Source organism: Lactuca sativa, chromosome 6 (genome assembly GCF_002870075.4).
Source record: "Lactuca sativa cultivar Salinas chromosome 6, Lsat_Salinas_v11, whole genome shotgun sequence".
Classification (NCBI taxonomy): Eukaryota; Viridiplantae; Streptophyta; class Magnoliopsida; order Asterales; family Asteraceae; genus Lactuca; species Lactuca sativa.
In genome coordinates, this window is record NC_056628.2 from 73,842,593 (window position 1) to 73,859,514 (window position 16,922).

The 16,922-nt window shown below is 35.7% G+C and overlaps 2 protein-coding genes across 4 annotated transcripts; one reads left to right on the forward strand and one right to left on the reverse strand.

Annotated features, from left to right (window-relative positions):
* Positions 1–2,125: 2,125 nt before the first annotated feature.
* LOC111890145 (receptor-like protein EIX2) lies at positions 2,126–5,107 on the reverse strand. The gene has a single exon (XM_023886298.3). The coding sequence runs from the start codon at positions 5,081–5,083 to the stop codon at positions 2,300–2,302; it is 2,784 nt and encodes a 927-aa protein (XP_023742066.1). The 5' UTR covers positions 5,084–5,107; the 3' UTR covers positions 2,126–2,299.
* Positions 5,108–6,449: 1,342 nt separating this feature from the next.
* On the forward strand, positions 6,450–16,636 carry LOC111890162 (uncharacterized). 3 transcript variants are annotated; one of them, XM_042895781.2, is made up of 9 exons: positions 6,618–6,857; positions 6,962–7,029; positions 14,260–14,476; positions 14,571–14,697; positions 14,783–15,136; positions 15,225–15,329; positions 15,627–15,812; positions 16,070–16,279; positions 16,376–16,636. In XM_042895781.2, the coding sequence occupies exons 3-8, from the start codon at positions 14,277–14,279 to the stop codon at positions 16,268–16,270; spliced, it is 1,173 nt and encodes a 390-aa protein (XP_042751715.2). In that variant the 5' UTR covers positions 6,618–6,857; positions 6,962–7,029; positions 14,260–14,276; the 3' UTR covers positions 16,271–16,279; positions 16,376–16,636. The 3 variants fall into 3 exon arrangements, with proteins under 3 accessions (XP_052620615.1, XP_052620614.1, XP_042751715.2); XM_052764654.1 differs by lacking the exons at positions 14,260–14,476; positions 14,571–14,697; positions 14,783–15,136; ... (2 more) ...; positions 16,070–16,279; positions 16,376–16,636 and adding exons at positions 10,404–12,641; positions 12,720–13,046; positions 13,111–13,210; positions 13,292–14,241 and having other exon boundaries at positions 6,457–6,857; XM_052764655.1 differs by lacking the exons at positions 14,260–14,476; positions 14,571–14,697; positions 14,783–15,136; ... (2 more) ...; positions 16,070–16,279; positions 16,376–16,636 and adding an exon at positions 10,404–12,389 and having other exon boundaries at positions 6,450–6,857.
* Positions 16,637–16,922: the final 286 nt, after the last annotated feature.

A 16,922-nucleotide genomic window follows, 5' to 3' on the forward strand; every position in this document is an offset into this window, starting at 1 on the left:
CCTCCCACCACTCAGCCACTAAATGTACCCCCTTCAAGGCTCTGTATGGCTGTGAGCCACTGCCAATCATCTGGTATGAAGGACAGCACACATATATGGATGCAATTGATCAGCTTTTGGAAGATAGAGATGCCATCCTAGACGACCTCCGCATGAACCTGCTCCGAGCTCAACAACAGATGGTTGTACATGCTAATAAGCACCAGAGGGAGGTCGTGTTTAAGGAAGGGGACATGGTGTTTTTGAAGCTATGACCTTATCATCAGCAGAGCTTGGCATGAAGGAGATATGAGAAGTCGTCACCCAGGTACTATGGGCCTTAAAGTTTCTCAAAAACTGGGGAAAGATGCATACAGAATTGAACTTCGTCCCACTACCTCCATTCACTTTGTGTTCCATGCGTCCCGACTGAGGGCAGTCCATGGGGAACCTCACATCAGTAAGGAATTTCCCCCTCAACTCACATTTGAACTGGAGCTAATCATGCAACCGGAAATGCTCAAAGGAGTCAGACCTGGGAAAGAGAAGGATCAAAGGAGAGAAGTACTGATTCAATGGAAGGATTTTCCAGAATCTGAGGCCACTTGGAGGACTTCGACAAGATGCAAGTGCAATTTCCAGAATTCAACCTTGAGGGCAAGGTTCAAGTTTGGGAGGCAAGTATTGATAAGCCCATGGACCACTTTGTCTACAGCAGGAGGAAGAAGAAGCCCATTTCAACCTAATTTGTTTGGATCAGGCCTGTTTACAGTTTTCTTGTCTTTCCTTTTTAATTCGGTCTTTTAGTATTCAGTCCTTTTTGTTTGTGTAATGCTCGACGCACGTTTTCTGTTATAGAGGACATTCTAGTAGGTGCAGGTTCCTTGGTCAGTAGGTTGGTCCCCAGGTCCTGTATTTATAGTGCTGAGTCCTTGTGAATTGGCATGCTGAAAATTTATAAAAGTTCTCTAATTACATGGAGAGTACCCTAGAATTGTGGGCATCTATCTTCTATCTTTTTTCTCTCGATATTCTTACGAAAACCACACAGGTCAAGGCTATCAATAATAAACTGGAAAACCTTAGTTACTGGAATACTTTAACAAAATGACTACAACTATTTATACTAATTAAGATAGTATCATAGTCAAACTCTAAAACAATAAAACAATACTTAAATAGGCAACCCCGATTCTGAATTAATCCAACATTCTCCCCCTTAATCCAGAATCCCGCACATCTTCATTCCTAGCAACTTCTTCATCTTGTCTTTTTGAACTCTCTCGATTCTCGACCTTTCCCGGACACCCGACCTCCACTCTGTTCACATATCCAAGGTCTTCTCTCAATCCTTTTTGAATTTTTCACATATCCAAGGACACCCGCTGATCCGTCACCCGCATGATCCGTGAACAAACCGATTAACCCAACAAAGACAATGTCTAAGAGAATAAGTGGTTCACACAAGAAGATGGGTTAAGTGTTAGCGAGGAACTCAAGAGGGAAAAATCAAGTAGAAAGAAGGTTTGAGAAAGAAAAACTATCACTCTCTGAACGAAGTCCTTAAATACCCTTGACAAAAGGGCAGTGCAACCCGACTCGGAAAACTGATGTAGAGTCTCTAGCTTACAGCTTTCCCAGAAAGCGAGTCGCCCCCTTCAATTTTCAGTCAACACTATTAAACTGAAAAAAAAAACTTTGAAACGGTAACAAAATATAACTTTTGTTTATAAGATACCATGTGTCTGGGAGAAAGGGCTATTATCAGTCACATCTGTTTATTTGTCTAATGGTATTTTAAAACATGATAGATAGTTTGTTACTCTATTATGTCACCCTAATTTCTTACTTTAGATGATTAATTTGTTATTAGAAAAATATGTTTGTTTGTGTATGTTTGCTCAAATGGTTTCAGATTAATCAAGATAACCTGGAGGTCTTAGGGACTTTTGGAAAATTGCTTTTTTTCTAGTTTTGGCAATTTTGTAAATAACCTACAAATAGATGGATTGTAGTAACGAGTTTCAATGTATAGATCATCTGTCAAGCACTAATTCTCCAAATAATCTACATTGAGAATTGACCTTGAAAAATAGTTCATTAAAAGATACAACATTAACTACATTTAAAAATAAAAAATCTTCGGGAAACCTCAATTCATGCCGAAAATGGCCATCCATGGCTTTGGTGGATATTTATTGATATCGGTGACTTAAAAACGGGTGCCAAATTACAATACTATACCTCTAGCCCTAATTAATAATAATATGAATAGGTATGTTTACATATAACAAGTCAAAAAGAAAAATTAGATAAGAAACTATTTATGTACAACCTTTTGCAAATTTGCAATGAGGACCACCACCTTCGCATAAACCCAGCCTTTGAAGCTATCATAAAACTGAAAAAATGCATGTCTCCCTTGACGATTGAGAAGTAAAGCACCACATGCTATCCAAAATCCAGTAACAAAACCAGTTCCCCCACCGATATAAAACCATCTTTCAACTTCATCTACACCTTCCCCATCACCTTCACTTCTACCAATAACGGGTGGCACTTCAGGTTTTTCATCTCCAGGACATTTTTTGTTAAGCGGAGGTCCACATAGTCCGGTGTTCCCATTGTACCTTGAAGGTTCAAAAGACTGGAGCTGAGTGCTAGATGGGATTTTTCCTGACAAGTTATTACATGACACGTCAAGGTAACCCAAAAAAGTCATTTGAGTCATACTTGATGGTATCCCTCCTGACAAATTGTTTCTTGATAAATCCAAAGCCAAGAGTTTTTTCATCAGACCAATTTGTGATGGGATCTCTCCAAGAATATTGTTCTTTGATAAGTTTAGTGCAAACAATTCATAGAGATCGGTAAGTTCATATGGGATTTTTCCTGTTAAATTGTTGCTTGACAGATCGATGCTCTTCAACAATCCAAGATTTCTAATGAACTCACGTTCAGCTCCTTGCCACATGATCATCGCATGGTCAACATATGCAGCATCAAAACTAAATATATCAATAGACCATGAGAAATGATGATGTACATTGTCTACTTGTGAGAATCCGTATTGAACCATGCTTGTAAGATTGTTCAAACATGAGGGGATGGTTCCATGGAGATGGTTCATTGACAAGTCTAGAATTTGGAGCTTTTGTAATTGACATAACTGCAAAGGGATGGTTCCAAAGAAGTGGTTTGATCTTAGGATAAGAGCATACAATCCTGACAAGCTTTCCCCAATCCAAACAGGTATGTTCCCAAAAAACTTGTTGGCTCCTAAATCCAAGAAGTTTAACTTGGTGCAATTCTTTAGAGACAACGACAACTCTCCAGAGAAGTTGTTGTTGAATAAATACAACGCCTCAAGTTGAACCAAATATCCTAAAGAGGTGGGAAGCATTCCAGATAGATAGTTGTTTCCTAGATTAAGAACTTTTAGGTCTTTGAAATGCCACACACAGTCTGGAAGTTGTCCCGTTAGAAAGTTATCAGAGAGGTCAAGAAATTGTAACAACCCACCGACAATTTGGCATAGAAGGGAAATTTCTCCAGAGAACTTGTTTCTGGAAAGATTTAATGATACTAGAGTGGAAGAAACATTCGGTATCGGACCATAAAATCTGTTGGAACTCAAATCTATCACTGACCGATAGTCAAAATTCGATGATAAATCTGGTACCTGCCCACTGATGTTGTTGGAAGAGAGATTCAAATGTGTTAATTTAGAAGGCCACATGTCCCAAAACCCCAGAGGAATTGTGTCTGAAATTCCATTGTTGGAAATATCAAGACGGGTGAGATTTTTAAATGTTTGAATCCATTTGGGGAAATTGGGCCCTAGCTTGCAAGAGCTCATACCAGCATACTCTATATGAGAAAGGTTTGACATGTGATCTGTAGAAGCAACTCCCTCAATTGAATTTTTCGAAAGATTTATAATAATTGCCTTCGACTTTCCAATGTTTTCAGAGATAGCACCTCTAAGATAATTGAAAGAGACGTCAAGAACTTTAAGTTTGGGTAGTTCCCACAATTTCCCACTTATAGTTCCATTTAAGTGATTATGAGACAGACTCAAAATATTTAGGGATGAAAACTTTTGGATGTCATCAGATAATGACCCTGTAAATTGGCTATAAGAAGCATCCAATGATTGTAATGCAAGCGATGTGCATCCTGACAAGTTTTTCAGAAAATCAGGAAATTTGACAACAACAGAGTTGTTCATGAAGAAAAAAGTTTTCAAACTACAGAGATTACCAAGATAATTGGGTATCCCATCTAACATGTTCCTAGAGAGATAAAGTTCATGAAGCTTATTGCTGGTTAATGGGAACAACCAATGATACATGGATGAGGTGAGATTGTTGTTTACAAGACCAAGGACTTCAATAGATGAAGAAGAGTTGAGAAATGAAGAAGAATACGGATACATGACCTGTGAGAGCTCACAACTCTGCAAACTCAAGAAATTTAGTTTCCGTAGACTCAAAATGACATCCACCCAGTGAGTTGCTTTAGCCAAAGAAATCCCATTCATGACAAGCTCCTCCAGATAAGATAGGCCAGACAACCACTCTGGGTTTTCAACTCTACATCTTCCAACAAATCCAAGGTAAAGCCATTGCAAGTTGGTGAGGTTTCCAAACTCTGGAGGAATGGTTCCATAAAGAGAGTTATTTGATAGGCTAAGGAACCTTAGTTCAGTCAAGGAACCAATGGACCTGGGAATGGTTCCATGAAAAGAATTGCCAGAAAGATCAAGATGATTCAAGTAGGTTAAGTTAGCCAATGAATGGCTAATCTCACCTTCAAGACTACACAAACCGATATCAAGCCCTGTGACATGACCGGTTTGGTTGTTGCATGTGACTCCAAGCCATTTACAGCAGTTATGTTTGTCATCTTTCCATGTAGAGAGAATACCATTGGGGTCTTTAAGGAGGGCTTTGAAATGAAGGAGAGCATGTATCTCCTTATCCAAACACTTGTTTATAACAACATTATCATCACCTCCTCCAACTACTACCAATTGGTTAGCGATTGTAGTCTCAAGACTTGGCAAGAGAAGTGAGAAAATTATAAAAACACAATGATACATAACGTAAACGCAAATATTGGTGAGTTTTTGGATTGTATTGATGCATATATGAACTGCCCCCAGGAGGGTTTATATAGTGTCTTCTGTGACATGAAGGGTTCTAAGTGGATGGCCTCAAATTGGTGGCCCACTTGTGTGGAGCATACAATACTTCATTTTCATGAAATTGGATATAAAATTGGAATTAGTTGCCCCAAATTAGATGCTCAAAGACTTACAAGTCTTGACGATTTGTATTTTTTATAAATATCTTTTCCCATCGTATGATATTTTTTTGTCCTCAAGTTATGTATAATACAAATCCCAAGAAAACAAAAACTGATAGAATCAGATACAGTAACCATACATGAAGATCTGATATGATATCAATTCAGACTAAGCATTTAATAACTATGAAACGACTTTTTCTCATTTTGATTATTTATATTGTGAATTTGTTTGAATCAAAGCCAGGTCAATTTAATCCACGGCCTTCTACATTGTTAAAAATAAATATTTTGATAATAAAAAAAAAAACCTTCCGCTAGCAGTGACTAAAAAAGAGGGTAAGAAATTTACAAAATTATTATAAATCTCAAAACAGCAAGGCATGAATTCTTTCAATTTATCATCTACACTAAAATTTTTACATATTTATTAACTAAAATAACTATCTAGACCCTGCCTAGCTTTGACACTATTAAATTAATTTTTTTCACAGACAAAACAATGTAAAATAGGCACTAGCACTGAGTATCATGTATTGCTATCTAATTAAAGAGTGGATAAAAAACCTTAAACTAGAAGTGAGTAGTGACTGAGTATCCCGTAAGAAGAAAACTAAACTGATAGTGGTATGACTTCGTCAATGACAGGTGGCTATTTTTAGTGCTCAATATTAACTCAGTGACTGGGACAACAATACGACTTTTTCTATATTGTAAGAAATCTTCCTTCTCAATTATTGGTCTTGATGTAACAATCTAAAAGCAACACCAAGAAAAAAACAACAACTAGATTACACATAATCTGAAGCGATGGGACCCATAATATACTACTGAAAATAAAAAAAATAAAGACAAAAATCAAACTAAGGTTCTCACATAGCATCAATTAACCAATGTAGGCAGGTTATTTTTAATGCATTTAGGAAAACGGACATTAATTGTACAAAAAAAAGAAATAATAATAATAATAATAATAATAATAATAATAATAATAATAATAATAATAGAAAGAAGGGATGCATCAAGAAATAGCATCATACTTTCAATCTTGATAAAATGGTTGTTGGGCAATTTGGTAAAAAGGGATGCATAAAGAAATAGAAATATGCTTTAAATCTTGAATAGCAACACACTTTTAAACAATAAGCAAGAAAAGGAAGTTACTTGGATGTATAAAACACTACTAGAAAGTTGACTTTCAGCTACGGATTTAGAGAGGGATCTATTCTGTAGCAAAATTTTGGCTTATAGAGAGGGAATTACGAGAGATCTGCGAGGGTTTAAACAAGTATTTTATTTATTCAACATATAGCATATTAGAGAGGGTTTAGCGAGGGATAAGTTACGGATGTTACAAGTCTTTATCGACGCGCCCTTATTCCTCGGTAATCGGTGGAAAACGAAGGCATTTGGCGAGGGTTCAACGAGGGAAAAAAAATCTTCGACTTGTTGCCATCTGGTATGTATTTAGCGAGAGAACGCCGAGGGAGCATACACACGCTATGTTTTTTTAATTGAAGATCTCTCGCTAAAATTGACGAATCCAAGTCCAGTTTCACGAAGTTTGTGTAAGTCTCCTTCCCTCCCAAATCTGCTTTATCACTCTAATTGAACACGAAGTTTGACTCTCGAGTTGCAGCTTAACCTAATCTCACCATCTCCGTTCAAACAGATGACGACACCATGGACCATTGCAGCTTCCGATTCCCGCAGCCTATTCTTCCTTAACTTCTGATTCAGGTAAACCTCTTGATTTTATTTGCTTTAGTCATATATTAGGTTAGGTTTGGTTCAATTGCAGAATATATTACGTTAGGGTTTAATTTCTCTGTTTTTTTTCCTTTTTCAATCGTCATTCCTCTTATATCGATTGCGTTAGGGTTTAATTTCTTACTCTTTGCTACTGATCGGCTCAAATATGTAATTTTGAATAATTTTTCAATCTTATTAGAATAGATACTTAGAATAAGAACTTGATATAGGGCTTGATTGGTTGCTTTAGTCCTATATAAGCCTGGTAGCATAAGTTTTGTGCATCAAAGCCTCACCCTGAAGCTCTCCTGTCATCTCTGTACATGCATCCATATGCTCTGCAGCAAGCCCAACAGCACCAGTTTCTTAGGAAATCATTGTTTGAATGGAGAAGATTCATCACCCATCTCATAGTTATAGGATGAATTGCTTCATCAAAAAAGTAAGTTATAAACTTGGAGGAGGCAATCTTATGCCATTGTTCAAGAAGCTATTCTGATGTAATGGTCACTACTAGATCAATTAGCATCTCAAGCAACATGCTTCTAACAATAATGTGTTTCCCCATTGATTCTCTTAAAATCTCATTTCTTCATGTTAGCTCTAGTGGATCAAAAGTCATGATCACAAACCTAAGAACATGCTCCTAGAATAGTGACTAACTTTTTCTAACACTGGAATTTCAACATCACCCCTGTGAAGTGTAACTAACAGATAAAGGAACTGTGGGTGTATGTGTATGTGTATGTGCATGGACAACCATACCCTTTTCAGGTTCCTTTGGTCAACAAACACCCTTTGACTTTCTTTCTGGGTGTGTGGGTATCAACATGCTTTGCATATTCTTGTAATTTTATTATATTTGTTTTTTTGTTAAGTTAATACCCTTTGCCCTCTCCATTTCAACCTCTTTCTAAGCTTTCTTCTTATCTAGTTTAGCATGTTTATAGTTTTCTTCATGAGCTTTTCTAAACAGCCTCACAAAGTTCAAAAGGGTCTGTGTAACTGCATTGCTGCCCCTGTATATATGGGCTAGGGCTGTTTCTTTTTGGATTAAAAGACTCTCTCTTTCTCCCCTGTCTTGTTATCAAACCTGAACCTGAAACTGATCTGAGGGATGCCCACGAAGAATGGCTTGTGCAACACCTTGCTCTGACTCTGCATTATGAAAAAAAACTAACCATAAGCTGATAGAATTGTAACTTGTACACTAAGAAGATTGATAGAAGAAATGACTAGTTTAAATGTCTATAATCAATCACTATATACAGAAGAGTAAGAAAGCAATTACTATCTAAGAAAGAAGAATTATCTATTACCTGCCCAAAATGGAGGAACACCACATAATAGAATGTAAAGAATTACTCCTGCACTCCAGATATCAATCTCTGGTCCATAATTACGCTTGAGGACCTCTGGAGCCATGTAATATGGGCTTCCAACTATTTCAGAGAACTTCTCACTTGTATATTTAACATCTTGTTTATTAGAAGGTTCATTAAAGATTTCTAACTATTCCAACTATACTCAATCTTCATGTTAAGTGATGTTTTCTAATATAGATCATTGAACTGAATTTGTCCTAAGATAAGGCAGCTAAGTAGAATAAGACAGTAGATTGTGTGTATCCAATAGATACAATGATTAGGAACCTTAATTGTCTACTAATTTCCTGACTAGAAGCTGTAATCCTTAATTTATGGTAATTCTGGAAGGAGAGATATAGTCACCTGGCTTGAAGAAGATAGACATGCCAAAATCAATAGCTTTCTCAGGTCCCTTAGATTTCTCAGGTCCCTTATCACATATCATACATAATGGATTTTTCATCTTGTTCTTAACTCATTTCTTACTGAACTCATTCAACGATTTCATATATGATCATGTGGGTAATAGATTAAAGATATTAATAATCAAATGGAAGAGACAACTAGCATATGATCCCTTCAACCTTTAAAATAAACAGAAAAAAGTAATTCACTGTCAAAACCATGTTTTCAATTTGTATCAAATCTATACATAAGCTTAGAAGTTATTTAACATTATTTTTCATTAACTGCATCAATAGTGAACCAATATGTCTAGGAGTGTGCAGGAGTGCTTTAGGAGGAGACTTGTAATGCACACTTAAATTCAAAAATATAACATCCTTAACACCCTAATATTAATCTTCACAAATGAGATATAGAAGATGGAGAAACAATAAGGGATACCTTTTCAAATAATAAAAATCCTTTACAGATAACACATCTAACATAAGGGATTCGAGTGGAGAAAATCTCTCTACAAATGTGGGGATTACTAATGAAAGCAGACAAAAGAACATATGAAAAAGATGTTAAGATATAAATAAATATTTTTAGCCCATGTAGTTTTAATTTTCCAAAATAAAACACTTACCGTTCCAGTGCCTTCACAAGTTATATATGTACACACCATAACCTAATTTAATTTGTCTGATCAAATAGTCTCGGATTTGTTAGGATAAGCCATATATATATATATATATATATATATATATATATATATATATATATATATATATATATATATATATATATATATATATATATATATGATGAAAGTACTTTCTTACTACATAACTCGTTGGTCACATCTCACATGCACTTGGGAGTTAATTAGGACCAAAAATTAAGTGCACAGTTGGTGGAGGGTTTGTGCCACCTTTGATGCATGTCTTTTTTTATATATTTATATATATTTTTTTATTTTTGTAAATGTAAGTACTCCTCAAACAACTACATCTATTGCATTGGTTAATCTTCATTTGTGTTTAGAGTTTCATGTGCTAGCAGGGTACCTATCTGATGATACCAGGAAATTAATATTATGTAAACTGTTGTCGGTTTTAATTATTTAAAATAGGTCATAATCATACCTACCAAATTTAGTTACATGATGTATAATTTTTTTTTTTTTTTAAAAAGAACATAGGTAATAAAAACTTTTTAGGGATTTTCTAATATGTGTCGTAAAGACACGTATAAAAAACATTGATTATAACAAATATTATTATAATTAAACAAGTTTATAATCCGTAGTTTTAATTTTCCAAAATTACATTTTTAGCCCCTGTAGTTTTTAATTTGCAAAAGTTAAATTTCTGGTCCTTGAAGTTTTAAATTTCTGAAATTACAATTTTGGTCACTGTGAAAGAGGGAAATAAGCAAGACACTTTTGGTCCCTATAGTTCTAGTTTTCCATAATTATCTTTTTGGTGATGCTTTTAATAAAAATAAGTATTTCATGTAGTATAACTGTAGTTTCCAAGGATGCTTTTAGTAATGTGGATATGATTGCATTATCTAATTTCTAAATAATAGTTATATATTTGTTTGTAGCTAGTCATTATGTCAACACGTAGTGATAGAGATTGGATGTACAAAAGGTTAGATCATGGGTATCTTAGCACAACATATCATGCATCCGTCAAAGGATTTTTGGATGTTGCTTTTTCTAATGAAGCAACTGTTGATGGGGATTATATTAGATGTCCTTGTTTTAAATGCAAGAACATGTATTATAAAACAAGAGGTGATGTAGAGCTTCACTTGTTACAAAACGGTTTCACTCCTAATTACACAACTTGGTGGGCACATGGTGAAAGAAATACAATATCTCAGCATGAGGAAGAATCTTCTAATCCGATGCAGGATCCGATGGAAGATGATGATGATGTTAATGGGTGTACACAAATGTTGATGGATGTAATGGAGGAACTCCCGAATCCAAATGCCAAGGGGTTCTATGATATGTTGGAAGACGCTGATGAACCTTTGTGGGATGGATGTGAAAATTATTCAAAATTACAAGCTGCAACAGAGTTGTTGCATTGGAAGTCAGAATACAATATATCTGAGGCTGCTTATGATCACATACTTCCTATAATTAAGCGGATGCTACCCAAAGGTGAGAAACTAGTTGAGAACTTCTATGAGACGAAGAAGCTTTTGAAAATAATTAGACTCCCAGAAAAAAAGATCCATGCTTGCAAAAACCATTGCATGATATTCTATGGGGCAGATTCTGATTTGACTAAGTGTCGAGTGTGTGATCATGATCGGTACAAGAGTGGCAAACTGCCTTATTGGTTATGAGGTACTTGCCGATTGCTCCTAGACTCCAAAGGTTGTATTTGACAAAAAAGACGGCAAAGCAAATGACATGGCACTATGAACATCAAACGGAACCGGGTTTGATGGTCCATCCAAGTGATGGTGAGGCTTGGAAGCATTTTGACTCAATGCATCAAGAATTTTCAAGTGAACCACGAAATGTTCGCCTTGGGCTATGCACCGATGGGTTCAGTCCAAATAACTCAAATACAACCCCGTATTCATGTTGGCCTGTTTTCCTTTCAATTTATAACTTGCCTCCTTGGATGTGCTTAAAAGAACCATATGTTCAATTAAGCATAGTTATTCCTGGAAAAAAGAGCCCAGGTCAAAATATAGATGTGTTTCTCAGGCCACTAATTGACGAGTTAAAGATGCTATATACAGACGGTGTTGTCACTTATGATGCTTCGACTAAATGTAATTTCACAATGAAAGCTATACTTCTTTGGACAGTTAGTGACTTTCCTGCTTATGCAATGTTGTCGGGATGGAGCACACATGGCAAGTTAGCATGTCCGTATTGTATGGGTGAGTCGGGGTCGTTTCGGTTACACCATGGTAGTAAACCATGTTGGTTTGACTGCCATCGAAAATTTTTACCTGAACAACACACATATCGGGGTGACAAAACAGGATTTCTGGCTAATAAGGTTGAGCGATCTAGCCCCCCACCAATATTAACCGGTGATCAGATTTGGGAGCAAGTACGACACTTTCCAACTGTTTATGAAGGCAAACCTTTTAGAGCGAAGAATGCAAAATTGCCTGGTTTCGGGATTACTCATAATTGGGTTAAGAGGAGCATCTTTTGGGAGCTACCATATTGGCGAAAGTTGTTAATACGACACAACCTTGATCCCATGCACATTGAGACAAATGTGTTTGAAAATCTTTTCAACACCGTGATGGACACTCCGAAAAGCAAAGACAACATGAATGCAAGAAAAGATATAGAAATGTATTGCAATCGAGTGCAATGGCATACATGGAAGAAGGGAAATAAGGATATGAAAAATAGAGCATCGTTTGCTTTGAGCAAAGAACAAGTAGCTAAAATATGCCAATGGTTGATTAAACTTAAATTCCCGGACGGATACGCCTCAAACTTGGGGGGGGGGGGTGCGTTAATGTAGATGATAATAGCTTTTACAAATTCAAGAGTCACGAGTGCCATGTATTTCTTCAAAGATTGTTGCCTATTTCTCTAAGAGGTATGGTGCCAAACTCAACATGGGATGCAATTACAGAGTTGTGTACATTCTTTCGTGTAATATGTTCAAGGGTGTTACGCGTAGATGACTTACAACGCTTGCAAACTACTATTGTTGAAACCATTTGCAAGTTGGAAAAAATATTTCCACCTGGATTCTTTGATTCAATGGAGCATCTTGTTATCCACTTAGCTCGAGAAGCTATGCTTGGTGGTCCGGTTCAATATAGGTGGATGTATCTTTATGAAAGGTATATTTTTTACCATACAAAATATTCTACCATAAAACCTATGGAATTTCTAATAAGTCTTTTCCAACATCTTTTTAGGAAATTGGGATCAATGAAAAGAAAAATAAAAAACCATGCGAAGGTTGAGGGGTCCATTGTTGAGGCTTACATGATTGGAGAAATATCGACTTTTTGCTCACAATACTTTTTGCCTACAATTGAAACCCGGTTGAATCGTGAGTCGCGTAATTTTGCCCCAGACATTCCTAGTTATACCATGGTCGACTCTCGATTAAGCATTTTCAAAGTTCCATCTCGAAGATTATTCGAAAAAAGTGGTCAACGGAGACCTTTGACAGATGATGAGATGCGTATTGCTCATAATTACATCTTGATCAATTGTGTTGAGGTTCTACCTTTTTTAAGGTATGTCAAGTTATCTATTTTTCCTTGATTTCGTGAAACTCTAAAAATTTTGTTATTTTTTAAGGTTGTTTGAAAATTATGTGATCCAAAGCCAACCTGATATGGATGATGGAGCATTTGAAAGGTTTAGGGATCAACATTTTGCTAAGTGGTTTAAAGATCATGTGAGTATGATACGAGAAAATTTTGTATTACCAAAGTGTCTTCCCCTGTGAATTAGTTAACAAATGAATTTATCAATGTAGGTTTTTCAACAATCAAATGATATCAATCAACATCTGAAATGCCTTGCACGAGGACCATTACGACATGTTAGGTCCTATAAAGGATACTTTGTCAATGGTTACAAGTTTCATACTGAAAAATATGGTGATGGACGGGTCACACACAATAGTGGTGTATGTGTAAGAGGTACTTGTTACAATGAGACTGAGTGTGACTATTATGGGTTGTTGGATGAGGTCTTGGAAGTAGAATATCAAGGCATAGGGCGTTGTGTCGTAGTATTGTTCAAGTGTACATGGTTTAACCCTACTGAAGGGGTACGTGTGGATCGAAAACATAATTTGGTTGATATTAAATACAAATCAAGGCTAAGAAATGAAGATTCGTTTATCCTAGCGTCACAAGCAGAACAAGTGTATTATGCACCATATCCTGCAATAAAGGATTTGAAAGATTGGTGGGTTGTCGTCAAGACGAAACCAAGGGGTGTATATGATCTACGACAATGTGTTACTGAAGAAGATGATGATGAGGATGAAGAGGACCAATTCTTTCAAGAAAGTGAAGCGACTTTACCTTCTACAAGTAGCGGTGCAAATGAGGTGGCAGGACCCCTTTCTCATGTAATTGAAGGAGAAATAGAAGAAGTTAATGACAATGACATTGAGAGAGAAGAGGATGAAGAAGTTGATGATAACTTGGATGATTCATCCGAAGATGATATTGAAGATGAAAACATATGTGATGATAATTCTGATGATGAGTAATTACTAAAAATGTAGAATGAAACAATGTATTTGGAACTATATATTTTGCCTAATGGACCTTATAAATAACTTTTTAGCTAAAATGATCGTTTTCTTTTTCTATATACATTGCACTTTCATTTATTTGTATATTATAGCATGTTACCTTCTCTTACTTCTATAATTTTCTATTATAATACATACTTGTTCTAACCAATAGTTTATTAATTCTTGATTTTAAGGGTTATTTTTTTGACTAATGGCGCAACGAGGAGCCCGTGGTGGTGGTCGCAGTGGTAGTCACATTAGTGGTCGTGATGCTGGAGATAGAAATGCATCCCAATCATACAATGATGCAGAAAGTCAACCTTCTTCTTCAGTTAGAGGATCAAACATCTTAGAACAAGTTCCAAGTAACCCATCAAAAAGGAAGTTCATTGAAGTCGATTCTGAAAAGGAGTACTAAAGTTAATTTTACAATTGTTTATGAAAATGAATTTACTTGTTAATGATAATACTAATGCTAATTTTTTAATTTTTAAATTTTTGCAAGATTTACGGATCAGATTTCAGTGATCAGAGCCATCACATGTATACTGAAGACGATGTTTGACGGCCCATGGACCTCATGGAAGAAGGTTGACAAAGAACATCGTGATGCAATGTGGGAACACTTCAAGGTTTGTACTTATTATTTTTATGGTTTATCAAAGTAAAAATTGGTATAAAATGAAAAAGATAATTGTATGCGTGATCTACATGTAGGGTTTGTATGTTTGGCCCGAAGAGACTGATGTTCTTGCTCGCAAGGTATGGGAAGACTGTATGAAGAAACGATTTCCTGACGTAATGCGAAGAGCACGTGAAGCATCTTTAAAACTTGCCAAAGCTGCAAATGTGAATGCCTCACTAGAAGGTGATTTAAATTTGCTAAAGGACTATCGTCCAAATTGGATAAAAAAAGAGTATTGGGAGAAAATGATCAATGAAGTGTGGACCACATCCAAATGGAAACGTTTATCACAATCAGGGAAAAATAACAGAAATAAATTAGAAGATGGCTCTGTTTCCAAACATACCGGGGGTTCTATATCTATTCGTCAACATAAGAAAAGAATGGTAAGATGTTTGCATCTCACGTTAGTTTCCACTTAGACTGTTGAGTTTTTGTTTTGTTTTTTTAATGTATTACTAATGGATTTTGTAGCAAGCAATGCTTAAACGCCCTCCTACAGGAGTTGAACTTTATGCAAGGTTGCACACTAAACGGTCTACTCAAGAGTACATTACACCAAAGGCAGCTAAAGTTAAGGTATTTTCAATTCTTTTGTAGGAAACAAAACTTCCTACTACTCGGGTTAATGACTTTGTTAAAGCAACTAATTGACAGAAAACAAATCTTTCGTAAGTAGTAATCAACTTACAAAAGAAAAGAAACAAATTATTATCTCTAAATGTTTGATCCTCTGCCTAGTTGTAATTAAGTGTTTTGTAAGTAGTAATCAACTTTATCCAAGGTTTGAGTATTATGAATTTAATGGGATGGAATGAACCATTCCATTCCTTATTTCATGTTACTATTTTTTCATATTTTTTTTTGCTATAATAGGAGGCTTATGAAAGTGCTATGGTGGCTAAGTTTGGTGATGATACTAGTTGCCACCCCCTATTGGATAATGAAACATGGTGTGATGTTTTCGGAGGAGTCAAGAAAGGAAGAATATATGGATTCGGATCTGTGTCTGATCCAGCGAGCTTTTTGGAAGGAACATCTAGTACAATAACATCCCAAGAGGTTTGTTTAATTTTGTACTTTATAAAAATTTCCTATCATAGCATTGTACTTACAAAGTTTCCTATCATGGCATTGTACTTACAAAGTTTCCTATCATGGCATTGTACTTACAAAGTTTTCTATCATGGTATTATACTTACAAAGTTTCCTATCATGGCATTGTACTTACAAAGTTTCCTATCATGGCATTGTACTTACAAATTTTCCTATCATGGCATTGTACTTACAAAGTTTCCTATCATGGTATTGTACTTTAGGTTGTCTATGAACGTGTACGAAACGAGATGTGTGGCGAAATGGATGCTAAAGCTGCAGAAATGGAAGCTAAACATCAACAAATGCGTGAGGAAATGGATGCCAAAGCTGCAGCAATAGATGCCAAACAACAACAAATTGATGCAAAATATGAAGCAATGGAGAAGATGTATGCAGCCTTGCAAAATATGATGGGAAATTGAAAAGTAGAGGTAATATGATGTTAACCATTAGTATTTGATGTTTTTGAATGACTTGTTAACCTTTTGTATTTGATGTTTTTTATTGTTTTGAATAATGTTTTATAGGAATGAGAACCGAAGATGATTGGATGGACATGAAATGAAGATAGCAGCTAAAATGTCATTTTGAAGGTTAAACTTTTTTCTGTTTGTACCTCTTTTGCATATTTTGGATTTCTTGGATTTCTTGGTTCTAAAATGAAGATAGTTTCGTTTTTGGATGTTTCTTGAATGACACTTTGGTAAACTTTGATAGTTTTGGTATTGTAATGCTTGGTTGTATCATTATTTGATGTTCTTTAGTATAATAATTTGATGATTGTAGTATTTTTTTCTTTTAGAATCATAATAAAAAAATGATATTATAAGTTCGTGGTGAGAAAATAAAAAGTATTTTAATGCATGAATTTTGCGAGGGATTAGCTACGGAAAAAAAATCATGTCTAAAGTGTGCGACGGATCAGCGACGGAAAGGAAAAAAATTTAATGTATGAATTTTGCAAGGGATTAGCTACGGAAAAAAAACTGTTCATGGAAATTCGCGACAGAATAGCGACGGAATGCATTGAGTGACATTTAGCGACATTTAGCGACGGATATTCTGTCGCTACCT

What these genes read in the sequence shown, in the direction of transcription:
- LOC111890145 (XM_023886298.3), bottom strand. Translation starts at nt 5,083, where the DNA reads ATGTATCATTGTGTTTTTATAATTTTCTCACTTCTCTTGCCAAGTCTT.
- LOC111890162 (XM_052764654.1), top strand. Translation starts at nt 12,394, where the DNA reads ATGGTGCCAAACTCAACATGGGATGCAATTACAGAGTTGTGTACATTC. An exon ending in TGGATGTATCTTTATGAAAG is followed by an intron (nt 12,642 to 12,719) that starts GTATATTTTTTA and finishes ACATCTTTTTAG; the next exon opens with GAAATTGGGATCAATGAAAA. An exon ending in GAGGTTCTACCTTTTTTAAG is followed by an intron (nt 13,047 to 13,110) that starts GTATGTCAAGTT and finishes TTATTTTTTAAG; the next exon opens with GTTGTTTGAAAATTATGTGA.